The 18398-nt window shown below is 42.8% G+C and overlaps 1 protein-coding gene across 2 annotated transcripts; it reads right to left on the bottom strand.

The window, feature by feature from the left end:
* Nucleotides 1–1786: 1786 nt before the first annotated feature.
* Nucleotides 1787–17522, bottom strand: LOC135255139 (sphingomyelin phosphodiesterase 3-like). 2 transcript variants are annotated; one of them, XM_064335912.1, is made up of 8 exons: nt 17407–17522; nt 11319–13559; nt 10211–10286; nt 8707–8847; nt 8027–8116; nt 7861–7924; nt 7181–7343; nt 1787–5106 (listed from the first exon to the last, which is right to left on the bottom strand). In XM_064335912.1, exons 2-8 carry the CDS (start codon nt 13296–13298, stop codon nt 5005–5007), a joined length of 2616 nt encoding a protein of 871 aa, XP_064191982.1. In that variant the 5' UTR covers nt 13299–13559; nt 17407–17522; the 3' UTR covers nt 1787–5004. The 2 variants fall into 2 exon arrangements, with proteins under 2 accessions (XP_064191982.1, XP_064191983.1); XM_064335913.1 differs by lacking the exon at nt 17407–17522 and having other exon boundaries at nt 11319–13591.
* Between the last annotated feature and the right edge of the window lie 876 nt (nt 17523–18398).

The raw sequence follows: 18398 nt of genomic DNA, 5'->3' as shown, positions 1-18398 counted from the left end.
GAAAAAGGTTTAGGATCTTTGAATATAGCTTTTTGTTTTGATTGGTAGTAAGACTTCAGTCCTACTAATCACTTAGCTGCATTCTTTATTTTTCTTTAAACGCCGTTTTTGCCTTCCGCGTTACGAGGCACTTTTCTTTGCTTTTCTCCCGACTGTACTGCAGTCTTACTAAAATTCTACTCACTCCTTATGCCTTAGTTCGTTCTCCCGCAGAGACTATTACTTTGTGTTGGGATATTCTCCCTTAGGAGTTGAGTCTTTTCTTTTCGTTACAGCTTCCTCAAGTCTCTTACTGAGGCCTAGTGGTTTCCACTTCGGTGGTTAACTTAAAGAAACCTCCTTTTGAATTCACTGTAGTTGCATGTGGTTGTTAACACTTCCCCACCCTCACACCCATTGTCCTCAAACTAGGACAAAGACTCCTTCCTGGCCAAATACATTGCTTTGTTTCCATAGTTATCAGGGGCTACTAGTTAAATAGCAAGAAGAAATAAAAAATGCACACAAAAACATGGTCATGGTCTCAGGAAGATATGTAAAAAACCCCACAGATACATCAAACAGTGCATTGAGGTCACCAACAGCAAGAAACCAAACCTTGTCACATCCAGGTCACCAACTGCAAGAAACCCATCCGCAAACCAAAAAACGAAAGTATCTGAGTGGCAAAGGAATGTGTGTAGTCTTATCCGGAGCTACTGGAATGGGGTCAATTTAACATTATCTCAGTTATGACACCAAAATGGTGTTTTAACATTTCCTCTGTGCTAACAGGATTGCATAGACAGAGGAGACTGCTGTCTGCCAGTAGTGTGTTTCTATATGGATTGCTATTTATCTTGGTAGATGTGGACATGTCTCTGGCTTGTGTAGCCTGTGAAAATGCAATTGTTTCCTGCTACAACACTAGTGTATAGGCGAGTGACAACGGGGTGCAGATATCCTGAGTTCTATGTGTATGTTAGGACCCTAAACTGCTAGGTGTGCAGGGGTGAGACTCAAAGGAATGCCAAGTTAAAATGAATGCAGATTATTGTTCAGTGTGTTCAGCAATAATGACAATGTACAAAAAGTAGTAATATGCAAAAAGTGAGTGGTGAAATGGCTATACATATGTGATGCGTAGAAGACCGTGTTGATGAGTGTCCCCAAACCATTCACTTCTCCTCATGTACAAAGAAAAACCACAAGTCATCAAATAAAGACACAATCCTGACAGAACAGTACAACAATGAATCCTGCTTGCCCCATCTCTGTAAGCATATGACACTGATTTAACCTTTGTAGCTGAGACACCAACTTCCCCATATCATCGGCTTTCCAGCATTACGAAACATGATTACACTATATTATAGAGAAACTAAGTTTTAAGCAATGTTGATTCCATTGGATGTTTTACAGCTGAGTCTCTTTATCACGCTTGCTGACTCCCTGTCTGCACAGTAAACTGTGTTTTCTTTTGAGGCTCTGGTAAGAGGCAGACTTCTGTGAACAGATACAAGGCCTTTTTTGTTCATATTTATCAAGGGGATTTAACATTTTGGAGAACACCTGATATAAGACTGACTTTGAAAACTTACTGGTCTAAATTATAAACACACAGTCACCATTTTTTAAATAATGTTTTTCATCCATACTGCACAAATATGCATGTGAATGGCCATTGCTGTATGATTTAGAATAGGAAGTAAAAGAGTATTTGTGGGGACAATTTGCACACAGTGCGAGAATGACAACTCTATTATCTTGAGATATTAGTAAACAAATGAACACAACAGCCCAGTGATTGAAAATAATATGTTTTTAATATAATAATATAATAATTATATAATAAACTTTATAATAAAATGTACAATGGAGAGCCTTTGCACATCATTAATGGAGGCAAATGCTGAGGCGGTGGCAATGGCTTTCTTTGAAAATATGACAAATGTCAACTGAGATGATTCCAATAGCTATAAAACGAGAAGATAATATTGCAAAATAAGACCACATGATCAGCATATTATAAAATAAAAAGTTCTGCCTTTTTATAAATACTCCAGTATTATGCCTCTTGAAAGACCCTGTGAAACCAAAAAATACCTATTTAATAGCTATATTATAAATAAAAAATAATATATTAAGAATTTGTTATTATGTCAAGATTTTGAAATCTTTATTTATCTTGGAAGCAAAAAAAAAAAAAAGCTTCTATACTGCCCACTGCAGGAGGATCTGGTATAGGTCTTTGAAGATATTATTAATGATGTCATCACGAAGTTGAATTGCGTAAACATTTTCTTTCACCAGTCACCAGTGATGGAAAAACTTGCCTATTATACAAATATGCGCCTGCTTGACACTTGACCAGTACTAACTTGTGCCAGTACATGATTGCATGTATAAATGGCTGTGTGGGAATATCAATATGTAAGTGTCATTTTAAAATATAGCTGTCATTATTCAGATGGCATAACAAGCTAAGTTAGCAAGCTAGTGCTATGCTGTGTACACGGTGAGCAACAAAGCAATGCCACCAAGATTCAAAAAGACGGTATGGTATGATTTAACCAGATTCATTATTAGAATAAATTACATTAGCTAACTTGCACACTACTGAGCTTGTTTTTTGATAGTGGAAACTTTTCTGGAAATCTGACAGAATTACTATTTATAAAAATCTTGCTAACCTAGAAAGCTAGCTACCCAGACAGTCACCATTCTGACACATGTTGATCCACCCAACTGACAGCTTCAGATCCCACTCTGGAAGCAGCAGTGATCCTAGCTCTGTGATTAACTAGTATCAGCTTGTCTATGGCAGTAGGGCTCCAATCCTACCATAGATCGGGCTGGTTTCAGTGTTATTGATGTAACATAATTGTAGATCTCCATGTTTTCCAGTAATAGATCTCTATGTTCTGAAACCCAGCAAACTAAACAATAATGCAAGTTCTTTTAGCTGCTGTACCGCAAACCTGATCATGTGAGTATTCATTACAGAAGGGGCATACCCCCTTAGCCTTTCAGCACTTCTGTTCAAAAATAATACTTCTTTGTATTTAAAAGATTGCTCAAGGTCTTTAATTCTCATGAAAAAAAAAATATGACCAAGAACAAAACTGTTGGCAATGCATGTTCTAACCATAGGCACACTTCTTCATAAATATTCATAAACTTCAATAGAGTGCCAGAAAAAGGCAGACGAAAATTAAAAATAAATGATTAAAAAAAAAAAAATCTGTTCAAATATGCCACTTCTGGAACATAGAATTGCTGTAACAAGCTACGTTTTGGAATTGATTGAGATTAACTTTCTTACTTCAAACTATAATGCCCAAATGCCCACATACCTGCCATTTTAAACTTGGCTGATTGTCAGAAACTTATGTGTCAAAAACTCTCTTCATTGCACTGGGCCAATCAAAAACATACACTTTAAACTAAAATTTCCACTGTGTCATGTCCTCCACCATCTTTGGTTTTACCTGTGGCTGTCAGTATCAGGGGACCAGGGATTGATATTCCCACTGAAGCTCGCAAACTCCAGTGGTTACTAGAGGTATTGCAGTTTAATTAAGCCTCTGGTGCCAAAAATGTATTAATAATTTTATTAATAAAGCTAATTTCCCTGTTGAAGTCCATTCAAAACCGTGAATTTACCTAGGCGAAATTATACTGTTTTGGACAGTACTTTGAAATTCTAAAATTTCTTCACAATTAACTAATTACTCTCCAGGGACCATTTTTTTCTGAGCCACGCGGAAGTAGATATTCAATAGTAATTTTTAAAAATTCTTATTCGTCCCTTCCCATTTAGGTTCCCAGTGTGCATGCTCTGGAACCAGTAAATCCCCATAGTCAAACATGGCAGCCTCCATGAACTGGCTTCATGTGCCTTTGAGCAGCTCCCATAGGAATCCATGGAACCGGCAAGTTAAACTTTCTGCAGTTCTTGTATACCTCAATAGTCAGAATGTATGGAGATCAAATACAAAAAGATCTTAATCTCCCTTGTTCATCAATAGGAGGATGTGTCACTCTAAAAGCAAAGACTTTGTGTCATAATTCTCTGTGATACTGGCATCATGGCATACTCTCTCTGGCACTACATGAACATAATGGACGATTGAAAATATTTCTTAAAACATCATTTGCAACAAATAATAATAATAATAATAATAATAAGAAGACAGATAAAAATAAAAATAATTATAATAGTGTAAAAACGGAAAGGTCGAGGGTGAGTCTGTATTCAGGATGCCTGTGAAGCAAACATCTGTAAGTGTAAACTTTTGCTTCAGTGAGTAAATACTACACCACAACTCCCCCTACAGGCATGAAAAGGGACTGCCTGAAATTTACTCTGTTCAAAAACCATGATCATGAACAACGGGAATTGTAGAGTAAATAAGACCTCCCCTGGCAGTCCAATAATATTCTAAGCTGTCCTCACTTGGGCTGACACACCTCATGGTGTGCTTCCCCACCATGGAAACCGCTCAAAGCAAAATGGTCCTCTTCAGACATCATCTATGAGTATCCACACATGGTGTATGTTCCAAACACGTGTAAAATTAAATATTTTAGCATGTGTTTGTAAGGCAAGCATATTAACTCCAAAAAGTTCTGTAGCTACTACACCTGTAAAAACATTTAATCCTGCGGAGATAGACACTGTGGAGGCACAGGGCGGGCTCAGATGTGAGAGCAGGATGGAACAGAGAGGAGGAAACACCAGGGTATTCTGGGAGATCTCTTCTGATTCTACCTGGCCCTGTTTTCTCCCTTAGCCTTTATCATGGTAGAAAAAATTCCATTCCTGCTGATTTGGGTAAATCCAAAAACAAAACGAGCCAGAAAGCTTTGGTTAAGAATTTCCTTGTGCCCCTTACAAAACATAAGGGAAAGAAAGATGATCTAAAGACATAAGATGTCCTCTTCTTGGATGCAGTGCAGCAGTTTTATGGCCAGGAAGTACTCTTTCTCCCTTCACATCCTCGTCTTTCTGTTCCCCTCAGCCTACAGCTCCTCCTCCCCCATGGAGACAGCAAGTCGCATGGCAACGGCCAGGTGGTCAGTGAGTCCTGCCAGCTGTGTGATAAAGCTGTACTCCTCTACACCCTGCAGGGGGCGACAAAAGGAAATAAACCACCAGCTGGGTGAGCTGTCTCCACTCCCAGCAAGGCAAGGCACGTAATAGGCTATGCTCTGTTCATCCACATTCATAATATGCATAGTATACTTCAATACAGTAAACAAACAGTATGTCTTGTGTTTAAAATGGCAAATCTTCAATGTTTAAATATAATGTACTATTCCTATTGCTATGACTGCATGTTTTGTTAAACAATATACTAGTAAGAATGCATGACATTTCCAGACAGACATTATTATCCAACCTTGAATGAGCAATGAAGTATGATGAAAATTGGTAAAACAAATTTTTATGCTTTAATAAATAAAAAATACAAAGTACATTTTTTACTCTCATAGCGGCCTATTCTTACTTGAGATATTCAAATTCAATTTCATTCTAAACTTGTGCATTCAGAGCTGGGAACTTAAACTATACACAAGCGAAGGGGATCTAAATACGGGCATACTGTAAAGTCTGAGGGCATGTGGCGGAGTCTGAAAGCATGGGGCGGAGTCTGAGGGCATGGGGCGGGGTCTGAGAGCATGGGGTGGAGTCTGAGGGCATGGGGCGGAGTCTGAGGGCATGAGGCGGAGTCTGAGAGCATGGGGCGTAATCGCATCTAATGCTCCCCTCTGAAAGCATTCCAATAAATAAGACTCCCACGTGCTATTAGCCACCATTGGTTTATTGTAGATTGGTTTAAAGGAGTACCATGGTGATTTTCACACTTTCTCTGTTTTATGTGCTATTTGCACAAGAGGCATTGAAGAAACACAATGAGCAAAGTATTAAATATGTCCGTTCTGTATTTTTGGAGAAATATGCGTTTTAAATTCATCGTCCCATTTTCAACCGGTTGAGAAAGTTGTCATTTTTCTACGTCACGAATACAGTAACCACTCCTATTTCCACGCCCCGTAAAGAAATCTGACAGGACACACCATATTGCTGTTCAGACAATGCAAATATTTGACTAACGTTAGGTTCACTTAAATTAGAGTTCCTTTAGATTATTTCTGGTTATATTCATTTAGCTAGCTAGCTAACGTTAGCTAGCTAGGAGGTTTGCTTTCATAAGGCAATGTTATTGATAACGTTAGCTTGCTAGTTCGCTTTTATGAGGACGTTATAGTTGTGCTTTTATCTTAACTTGGCTAGCTAGATAGCAAAAATTGTAACTGGATACAAGTCAACGTCCTTACCTTAGCTATCTATCGATACTTGATATACTACTAAGCTAGCTAGCTTGTGAAAATTCAGTCTCCCAAAGAGAGCGCGTATCATGGGGGTAGCTATGGTAACGGGGAACGGTCTGTCAATCATAGCTAACTGACAGTTCTCATTACCACGCCCAGACGGTTCGGGTGAATTTTTATAGTGGGAAATTTAGGCTTAGAAAAATACGTTTTAAAGTACATTGAAATGACTGAAGAATAAAAAAATTATGCACATTTGTTTTGTTGTTGCCTGAAGACAACTGGGAAGTGTCACGTTCAACCACCATGGTACTCCTTTAAGGCTTTAGATCTGTCAAATGTTCTCCAGGTTTGGGGTGATGACGCATTGGGATATTTACTGTGAATGTACAGAAAGCACCTGTTGAATAGACAAGTTCTCTAATTTCATAATCTTTCATAATTAAAGTCTCATCTGTGTTTATAGGAGTCACTAGGATACAGCATAAGTGGAATTCCAGAGCCAGTATTTTGTACACCTGTGGCTATGTGCTTTACCTGAGCAAATTTATATTTTCAAGCGCATGCAAAAGAAATTCACATGCGCAATGTGAGTCTGAATACCTGCTTAGAAAGCGCACATGTCAATTTAGCAAAGAAGGTCTGTAAAATCTCTAAGTCTGAAAAAGGCCCATAGTCATTACAATAGTATAAACTAAGGAGGGAAGGGAAAAGTATCAGTAGCTAACATTGAACGTATCCTGTAAGGTTAGTTTCTTAGTAGTAGATGTAGGTTTATTTGGCAGCCAGAGACACTACTGTGTGAATTCGGTTTCAAAGCTTGCATTCCCAGCCCATAGATATGTCCTCGGGCAGAACGTACCACTTTCCAGTCTTGCTGCAGCCCCTCCTCACTGTAAAGGATGTAGTCGATCCTCCTCCCATTGCCCTTGAGTGGTATCGCCTGGCCCTCCTGATTGAAGCAGTGTTTCTTACCAGGGGGGTAAGCCAAGTACTCATTCCTCCCCTCCTCATTCTCCATCACCCTGAGGGAAAAACAGAAAAACAAAGAGTATAGACCACAATCTGAATAATGCACAGGTGTACAGATCTGTGCGTGCCTATGTGTGTGTGTGCGTGTGTGTGGGCGGGTGGCACATGTATTACTATCTTTGTGAGAACCAAATGTCCCCACAAGGACAGAAAGATGAGGAAAATTACACAAGGTGGGGACCTTTTGCTGGTCCCCACAAATTCAAGAGGCTGTTTTAGGGTTAGGACTTTTAGGATAACAAGTTAGGACAATTAGGGTTACAATTCGGTTAAGGTTAGGCATGTAGTGGTTGGGGTTAGGGTTAGAGGTTACGGAACGAATGTGGTCAATGGGAATATAGCGATACATTCTTGAGTGTGTGTGTGTGTGTATGTGAATGTGTGTACGTGTGTGTGTGTGTGTGTGCGTGCATGTGTGTGTGTGTGTGTGTGTGTGTGTGTACGTGTGTGTGTGTGTGCGTGCGTGTGTGTGTGTGTATGTTTGTACGCGCTTGTGAGTGCGTGACTCACTTCTGCATTCTTTCTGGTGTGCAGACCTCCTCATCGTAGAGCCCATTGATCTCTAGCAGCGTACCTGTTGGCATGCACACCAGAGCGAGAAAATCAGGGGTGCGGGACGGAATCTAACAGTAACTTTTTACCCTCCGTGTGCCCCGGCCACGACCCCTTCACTCACCCAGGGCCCACGGCTGATCCTCCCCAGGTCCCACGCGACACGGGTCCTTATAGTGAGAGAACAGAATGTGTTGCTGCTCCAGCTTATCCTCTAAAAAAAGAAGGGAAGGACAGAGAGACGGAGAAAACGTCATTCAGAGAAACGGTGAGCGTTTCTTCGGGTGAAATTTGGCTGAGATCATTTGATCATCTGCAAATTTGCCAGTCGCCTTGCTGCGTAAGTTATCAGATATCTCATTTTGCTCAGTCAATCAAATATCCTATTTCAATCATTAAAACTGAATTTGGTAAGAATAAGTTACTGGCACACACAAACACTGCAAATATTGTGTGTGGGGCAGAATTAAGCCAATATCCATTATTAAGTAAAATTTGCACAAGGGGCAGCAAATTATGGAAACATTTAAAGAATAGTGACTCCAACTCACAGCAGTACTATGTCCTGTAATGCTGAGCAGAAACAGGAAATAGAGAACACTACAGTCTAAGCCATAGTGAACTGACAAAAATGTGGCAAGCAATGAATTAATATATTCTGGCTATTTCTGTCTAATGCTGTCCTGAGTGGTGACCAGGTGTGAGGAGAAGGCTATTGGCCCCAGGAGCACTTTTCTGGCACATTCCCGGCATATCCCCCCCCCCCCCTCCCCCTTTACTTGCTTCCTCTCGTCCATCTGATACCTGAGGAGCAGTTGTCGAAATTCAAGTCCCCCAGAAGGACATCAAAAGCAACCTGGTCCTTCTGACGTTTGGTTGCTTTTCTGAAATATGCCCCATACTCCAGCAGCATATTTAGTTGCTCACAGCGAACCACAGAGTCTCCTGAGAAAATCATAGCGAAATAGACAGAAAACAACAAAAATGATAAAACAAGCAGGCCGAGAATAAAAACCACTAACCCTTTTAGAAAATTACCACAATTTATAGAAACTGAATGCATTCTGTTACTATAACCATGAAAATGACATATTTGAAGCAATGGCTTGGTTTAAATAAATATATCAAGGTTAAAAAAACAATAAATCAATTTCAAAAAGAAACAAAATTATTGAGAAATGCTTTGACCAAGAATATAAGAGAGAGAAAAAACCCAGTAACACAAAAGAACCTGCCAGTCAAGAGATACACCAAACCAAATATTCACTGACCGTGAACAAATATCAAGAAAGAATATCAATACATAAATCATTACACTAAATAGAAGAGACCATTCACCACTGGGATTTATGAAACACATTCACGAATACAATTTATAATGGCAAAATTATTTGAAAAAAACTTCAAAAATCCCTCCAAAAATGTCAATCGCACATATAATCCCAAATCTGGAGAATATAAAAGAAAGCTGAATATGATTTTTTTTTTTTAAAACAACTATCAAACATATTAAAACCCCCTTGGTTTCCTAAGATCAATTTTTACATTTTGAAAGCAGATCTATGCTCCTGTTGTGGGCTGGACTACAGTTTCTTCTTAGGAAAGAAAATCAGTGAAGTCAAACTAAAAGTGAGTCAATCTAGAAGTAAATTTCTTATCCACCATCGTCTAGAAATACGGCTCTTGGAGGAACAGCTGACTGTGTGGGAGGCTCTTGAAGTAAATGAGAAAAATGAGTCTGGGGCATCAAACAGAGCCAATTACCATGGCAACAGTTGAGCATCTGCAGTTCGAGGTACAAACATGCTTTGTGTGCAGCAGAGAGCAGTGTCATGTCAGAGGGCTGGACGTGAGTATCCTCAGTGGGAGGAGTCATGGAATCTGAGTTTTACTAGCTTCTGCGTACAGAATAAATTAGATATATGCAAAGATATATTAGCTTAGCCGCTGCTAGAGGGAGGCTCCACTCCAGCGTGGCAGCACAATATTGGTTCGATCGCCAATGATGGATTCAGATGAGAAAGATCTTCATCTCTTTTTTCTGTTATGTTTTTTTAAACTCTATTTTAAGATTCTATCCAATCCAAATGGCAAAATACTATCAGAAAAGAAAAAAATGTAAACACCAGGCTCAGATGATTAAATGAAAACAAGACATGGATTTTAGTACAGCAAAATCTCTATTTATGTATCTCTCTCCCTTGTATGTGTGTAGTCATGTATGGATGCATATGTATACGTATATGTTCTGCATGTATGTTGTGTGTGAGCATGTGGGACCTCAACCCAATCCATGGTGACATCATACCTTCAATGGAGTGCAGATGAGTGCAGGCGATGTATCCCACAATACTTTTACCTTGAGAGGATTTGCCCACCTGTACCTGCGACGGAAAAAGGAAGAATGATTCAGACCTTCTCCCCCGTCTCTCTCAGCCAGGCTGCACAACTATAACCTTCACTCTTTAACGGCTTCCCGCCTCTCACTCTCCCTCCCTGTACAACCCTGCAGCTGGAAGCTATTGGCCTTTACAGCGGATTAGCTAGCCTTGACTGTCACCTCATTTCTGGAGTGTGTGTGTGCACATGTGTGCACTGTACACACGCCCACACACATAAAAACCCACACTTAAAAGACAGTCAGGGCTCTACATTAGGGTGAGAGATCAAAGCAAGACAAGGCATTCGTTAATTATGAGGCTTTTCAGGGGCACATCTTTAATCAACTTTAATGTTTGTAGGGTAATGAGTGCATGATGCACACACACACATTAATGTGGTTTCTCTCTTTCACTCTTTCTCAGAACTAAGCAGGGTTGTTAGAGGGCTGATGTCTGAATTACTTCTTTAATGAGCAAAGTCATTTTTTCCCTTTAAAATATTTGGTAATAGGCATATAAATAAAGATGTAACTGACCATATTTACCCCCAGGGTGCCATGACAGACAATAAATTCAGCACAAATTGCCTTGCTTAATTGAGTTCCAAAACCCCTTGTCAACATTTCATTATTAAAACTTGTTCTTTACACAGAACCCAGAAAATGACTGTAACAGTACTGTCTTGCATGGGCAGCCAGAATGTGAGAAAGACAGAGAAAAATAAAGGCACTGTTACCTTGGACAAAAATCATATCATAAACAATACAAGCACTACGCATGTACTTAGGGCAGAAAATTAGAGAGATCAAACAAAACAAAACATACTGAAATAAAATTTGGTACAGGACACTCAGATACGTGTTCCAACCAACCGCCAAACACAATCGCTGAAAATGTGCGAGTGCGCTTACGAAGCAAGCTTTTCGTACCCTTTGGCAACGCACAAGTGCAACGCATGCAAATGAAGCATTCAAATTTAAATTTCAGTTTGAATTCAAAAGAGAGAGAGAGAGAGAGAGAGAGAGAGGGACTCGCCTTGGCAAAGAGGACTCCCTTGGCAGCCAGAGCGTCCTCGCCGCGGCCGTTGGGGAAACAGTGATAGTCCGCGTCCAGGATTGGGTACTGGCTGGCCAGCATGAGGCCGCTGTTGAGGAACTTAAACTGGGAGCAGCACCCCTTCCAGGCGTAGCGCCCCACGTCGCTCAAAATGAACGGGAAGTAGTGGTGCAGCTGCTGCTTCAGCTTGACCGCCGCCTGCCTGTCGAACACTTCCTGCAGGCACAGGAAGTCCAGGTTGGCGGGGAAGAACGCGGAGACCTCGTGGTCCAAGCCGTCGCCGACTGAACGTTTCCTGGGTCTGGCGCACTTTTTAAGCTCTGGGGCGTGGTTGGACAGGGAGCCGTTAGACTTGTCCTTGTTGCCTCTGTGGAGGCCTGTCAGGGATTCTTGAGGTGTGACGCAACTGTCGAAGACGCCCTCGTCACACGACACTGAATTTACCCCCTTTGGGGCAGACCCTGGATCACTGATACTAATCTGGACCCCAGCCGAGTGCAGGGGACAATCGGGGGGCGTCTGCTGCCCTATGGGAGAATGTAGAGTACAGTCGGGGAGAGTCTGTTGTCCTATAAGCGAGTGTAAGTGGCAGTCAGGAAGGGTCTGTTCACCTGAAGGATGTAGAGCACAATCAGGAGTGGTCGGCTGTTCTGTGGAATGCACAGGACAATCTGGGTGGGGAGGTTGCGCTATGGAGTGTAGGGGGCAAAAAGGGACGGCATGTTGCCTTCTGGAGTGTAAAGGGCAATCAGGGAGAGTGTGTTGCTCTGTCAAGTGTAAGAGACAATCAGGTATGGGTTGCCCTGTGGAGTGCAAGGGGCAATCTGGGATGGGTTGCCCTGTGGAGTGTAAGGAGCAATCGGTGATGGGTTGCCCTGTGGAGTGTAAGGGGCAATCAAGGATGGGTTGCCCTGTGAAGTGTAATGGGCAGTCGGAGATGGATTGCCCTGTGGAGTGCAAGGGGCAGTCGGAGATGGATTGCCCGTTGGAGTGTAAGGAGCAATCAAGGATGGGTTTACCTGTGGAGTGTAAGAGGCAATCTGGAATGGGTTGCCCTGTGGAGTGTAAGGGGCAATCAGAGATGGGTTGCCCTTTGTAGTGTAAGGGGCAGTCAGGGATGGGTTGCCCTGTGGAGTGTAAGGGGCAGTAAAAGTTGGGGTGCCCTGTGGAGTGTAAGGGACAGTCAAAGTTCGGTTGCCTGGTGGAGTATAAGGGGCAGTCAGGGAAGGTGTGATGCCCCGTAGAGTGCAGGCGGCAGTCAGAGACTGGTGGCCCCGTGGAGTGTAAAGGGCATTCATGAACGGCGTGTTGCCCCGTCAGGGGTACGCATTCCTTGTTCTGCAGCCCAGGCTCAACCCCACCTTCCAGTTCATCCTCCCTCCCATTCACATCGGGTTTGTTATCTAAGGAGAAGGTCTGGGAGGAAGTGGTGCAGACGGAGGAGCTGGTGGGCGAGTCGACGTAGATCCTGATCCGGGGCCGGCTGACGCCGCAGAAGATGCGCCGGCCCAGCTCGCAGGCGCGGCCCTGGGTGTCGGCCAGGTTGTTGAAGCGTGCCAGCGAGTCCGGCAGCAGGCACACGTTGGCGCTGGCGAAGCCGAAGCTCCTCCGCCCCTGCGCCTTCCACTCGCCCCAGCCCTTTTCCGCCCGGCCCGTCCTCCGGTGGCCGTAGGCGTAGGGCCGGCGCACGGCCTGCAGCGGCGCCCACACCAGGAAGCCCAGCAGGGCGACGGGGAGCCAGACGACCGCCAGCAGGAGGTACAGCGGGGTGACGAGCAGCACGCACGGCGTCAGGGAGGCGCAGGGGTCCTGCGTGCACTGCTGCTGCTCCTGCGTGGTGGTCAGGAAGGACGCCACCAGGTGGTCCAGCAGCCAATAGCAGGGGTGGATGAGCGCCCAGGACAGGTCGTTCAGGAAGCGCAGCGAGGCGCTGGGGAAAAGGCGCGTGTGGAGGACCATGTTCGGCCCCGAGGAACCTAACCCGAACGCGAACGCAAAAGAACTGAAAAATAGGCCCCGCCCCCCCTTGATGGAGAAGCCTCTGTCACATGATTCTCCCGCCGCTCCCTGTGGGGGACTGTGCTTCCCAGGGTCTGGGTTCCCGCACCCTCTGAGACGAAGACGTGAGGCACTACAATCTGCTGCTGGAGGTCGTCATGGAGAGGAGACAAACTGACCACCGACCCATGGAACCTTATGATCCACAATTCCAACCTGAACCTGCAGAGAAGAGCGAGGGGGAGAAATTAGTACAATGGGGAGGAACTTTTTTTTTTAATCTATAAATTCTCTTGATTATAGGACATGAAAAACAAATCATTTGTCCAAAGAATAATTGATCTTCTGCAGTCAGAGGTACTCTGCTTCTTGTGCACAGTAAAATGTTCAGTGTTAAATCAACTCTTACAGAGTTTATGTGAGTCCACAATGGCCAGAGTTAGAGTTGAATTAACACTGAACATTTAATGTGTGGCCTCTCCCTTACAAAGGGCAGCACATTCAGAAGAAAAATGATACAACTGGCTGAAATGCAAAAGTAACAACGCTGCTCCAATGTTTGCTTTTGCATTTCTCTATTGGGGGAGCTCCCTTTAGGGTGACAATGCTCTGTACTGTGTAATTTAAGTGTGAATTAGCTGATCACTGAGGATAGACATCAGAGTATCTTTCCCCTTTGCAGACTCAGGAGCCCATATCATGTGACCTGGTTCTGAAATGTAATTGGATGTGCCATTTTTACTCTCGGGTTATCTCACAGATAAAAGCTAAGTGTTTAAGTGTTGGTGTTACATCATAAATGCTGGAAAAGATAATGCTGAATGAATTCTAATTAAATATTAATGCTGAATAGACTGTTTTTTATGATCTGATCTTATGCCGGTGCGAAAATGGAATTATTATGATGATTCAGAGTTATTACAGATATACTCTGAAGTCCAAATCAGAGCAGATCAACATTGCGGTTTTATTCTTGTATTGTCAACTGTTATCTTATCACCCAGCACTAACTACATATGCTATCTTGCACTTACACTGTGTGCCCACGTGCATACACACACACACACACACACACACACACACACACACACACACACATCAGGTATAAGGGGCTTGTAGGGAGGCAGCGCCATTGCAGGTGCCCTTTTTAATAGGTATCACAGAAACGACCAAACGTTTATGGTGTGCAAAGGACAAACAGAGCACAGGCTGGTGTGCTACTACTTGTCACACATAAAAGCTTCAAACCCTCACCCACATGAAACCTTCAAACCCTCATCCCCCGTCCTCCGCCTCTTGCGGCTCATTCAAAACCTGCGCTCCCGGAGCTCTTCCGTACCCTCGCCTCTCACCACTCCTCCATACCCTCACTCCCGGAACCCTCTCCTAACCTTCACCTCCCGCAGCCCCTCCATATCTGAGCAGTGGGTCAGTGACACACATGCCTAGGATCAGTACGGCATGAATAGGAAATCACATGGTTTTGAGCAGAGAGATCCTGCATCTACAGACTGCTTCCAGATGGAGCTGCAGCAGTGGGTGGCACCCGCTCCTGGCCTCGTGGTTGCCTTTTCATCTGTAATTAGACTGCAACTTAGGCCTACACCTTGAAACCAGACCACTTCACATGCAAGTTCCATCCAATCTGTGTCCCACCCAATCATCTTGTCCCCCTCTCTCCCCCACAGTACTACCCTGAGCACCCGCAGAGAAAAGTAGCGACTGTCTAATCACTAACTGCAGCTATTTTCCTGATCTCTCATTTGGGCCTGCGGTGTGGGAGGGGCTGACGCTCATACAGGACTGTGTGTGTGTGTGTGTGTGTGAGAGAGAGAGAGAGAGACATACATAGAGAGAGATAGACTCTGATGTCCCTTTATTAGAACATCATTGTCAATTCAATGCCATAGAATCAAAGATTAAAAAAGAGATTTTTTCAGTTTCTTCAGGCAAGTCAGTCCCTTTCACTAGTTCATCACTACAGGCTGCATGTTTTTTTAACCATCCAGTTTAGTTTGAATAACGGATTACAAATAGCATGCTCAGGTGATGAGTAAAATCGGTATGGGATGATGTGGTGTTGGTGGGTGGAGTGTAGAAGCAGTGGCAGAGAGGCAGGTGTCAGGGGGGGCGAGGGAATGGACCCAAACACAGTCGAAAAAACACTCAAAATCCAAAGGGGTAAACACAAACCGAGGATGTTACTTTTAATGAGTACAAAAAACAAAAGAGAACAAAAACAAAGCCGCGCAGGGCATGATTCAAAAAGTCAAAGCGAAGTTAGCAAAACGAAAAAACAAAGAAAATCCAGAAATCCAAAAACGATGTAGAAACAGAGCACGGGCAGGGTAAAGAACAGTGGGGGCAAAACACGGAGTCACAAGAACACGAAGGAGCACAAATCGAAACACAATCCTAAACGCACACACAAAAGGATCGAGCACCTGAGTCATGGAAGAAGGGAACTTAAAAAACACGACACTGACGAGACACGGGAGGGCACAATGAACAATCAGGCCACAGAGAGGGAAGGGAAAACGAGACAACCCAAAAACAATAATAGAATAATTGAAAACAATAATACAATTAAACGGGGTAGAAGGACAGAACTAAAAACTGAAGTGCCGCCATCTGGCGGTCAAAAAATGGAAACACAGACAAACCACAGAACCATGACAGGGGTTTGAAGTGCAGATGTAACGACGAATAATCACCGAATCTTTACTTGAGATCAGCTATTTCCAGGTAACTAAATAGGAAATAGCCTACTCCTTTGCACAATTAATTTAGCCTGTTAAAAATGTCGGGCAGCCAATGGCTGTGCTATTGTTACACTTGGACTATGGCTACTTTGTAGTTTCAGAATCAGATACAATGTTTGTTTTTAATCAGTGATAATTATTTCTTCATTGCTTCAAACACTGCAGGCTACGTCTTCAACTGCTTCGCCGTGCTCTGGGTGGTTTGCTAAGCCATTGTTGTCCTTCCAGAACAGTGCCACGTTTTGCTTATTGCTGCTTTTAGGCAAATGTGATGCTTTTCCGTCGATACTGGCAGAAAAAACGTAGCTTTCACTAAACATACATGGAAATGTCTGTGCTCCGCGTTACTCTATTTACACACACCAGCGGAAGGAGGCAGTGGGTCATACGCAAACGCCTGTAAAATCGGAACCACACCTTGCCAACGTGAAACAGAAACCCTGTGTTCATTTTAGCCAGATTAACACTAGAATCACCAACAAAAACAAACCGAATCGTTTCACCCGATAAACTGAAGTCGACAAACGTGAAATATAGGCTATTCACCATACTTTCCCGTTGACTGCACCTCAACGGTGAGCTTTAAACCAGACCATTTAATTTCTCACGATAAAGATAGTTCAATTCGTAAATTAGATACGTAATTTTCAGATTCCTAAATAACATGTTATTTAAGGAGCATGCTAGAAATAGATATAAATGTTTAAATAAATGTTTCCGACCAGTACTCACAAAATAGAGCTTTCTCTACAATGTTGGATATCGCGACAAAGTAGCGCCCATGCCAGTGAGCGAGTGGGAGACTTTACTAGTCCCTCTCCTGCGAGACCAAGCTTAGGCTACCCAACACGACAGCGCTATCAGATAAACAGAGAAAACGGCTATAGAAATTGGTAGCCAAAGCACAATCGTTATTTGTGCGTGAACCAGACATTAAAAGAACAGGCTGCCCGGTGGCACCCTTCCCTTGTTTCAGCTTTCCTTTCTTGATTCCTTAGTGGAGGCGTGGATCCGCAACCAATTATTTTTCTAAAAATCCAAGCATTCTCCTTCTCTTTCATAAACACAAAATCACAAATCACGTTGCGAACATTAGGTCGCACAGTTACAAATAAAACGTTTTAGGAACATACAGATAGCAGACAGTTTCTGTTGCACTTGCAAAGAAAACAGCCATCCCAAATCTTTCCTCAGCTACGTTCTTCGGCTCACATTTTCAAGTTATCTTTTTTTTCATCGTTGCTTTCTTGGCTGCTATAGAAAATAAGTGACGCGCATAAGAGAAAGAAACAGAATGGTGTACTTACAGGTTCACAGAGGTTGGTTGCAAACAGATGGAGCACTTGTACCGTATTTTTCTCCTTTCTGAAGGTGTGAACTTCTAGTGCGTATGAGTTGCCTGCCTTCCGCCGCCAGACTGCTTGAATCTCTTTTCCAGCACTCCACACTTTGAACAGCTCCATTGACGTCACCCTTCCAAGCCACGACGCGACGCCCCTTTCGTTGCCTCTGCCAATCGCGAAGCGATAGACAAACAAGAATCCTGACCCTCCTGACTCCAATCTTAATTCCATATACCAACCATTCCTTTAGTTTCTGGATTTGACCAAAACCACAGCCATATCTGTTCAATAGAAACGGACGTCAAAGTGACGCCAAAAATAGATGCTGCACAAGAATAATTAAACATAGTCGGGGGGGAAAAAAAGTTCTAGAGGTAGAACTAGAGGTTCTAGAGGTTCAGGTAGGTTAACACATGAGGGACTATTAATCTATAGGCTATAGCAAATTATGATTTGGCATGGTAAAAGCACAATTCATGCACAAACGATTTGTTTTATTTCAAAAGTTGAATTTTCAGAATATCTCACAATGCACATATGATGTTTGTTTATCGGTCAAACACATCCGGGGCCTGTTTCAAGAAGCAGGAGGCTTCTGAGATAGCCGGATAACTGCACCGAGTAACACCTATAGGACCAGTATATGATGGGTGGGTGAATATGGAGTTACGTCCGACAGAGGCGAGGGGTGCGTTGACCGAACTCACGTCAGAGAGAGATTTGGGGTTGCTGCTATCCAACTACTTCTGCCGCGCAACACGGTTTACAGAAAACATTTAAGTCTGGGCTTGCGGTAGAATGAGAGAGCGACTTAAACCTTGTGGACAGTGTAACTACACGTGTAAGTGAATAAAACCCTACGGTTGAAAAAAAAAAAAAAAAAAAAAAAATATATATATATATATATATATTTTTATATTTTTATATATATATATATTATATATATATTTTAACTG

Source organism: Anguilla rostrata, chromosome 5, assembly GCF_018555375.3.
Source record: "Anguilla rostrata isolate EN2019 chromosome 5, ASM1855537v3, whole genome shotgun sequence".
Taxonomy (NCBI): Eukaryota; Metazoa; Chordata; class Actinopteri; order Anguilliformes; family Anguillidae; genus Anguilla; species Anguilla rostrata.
The sequence above is the reverse complement of the archived record's forward strand: the minus strand, read 5'-3'. Positions and strand labels throughout refer to the sequence as shown.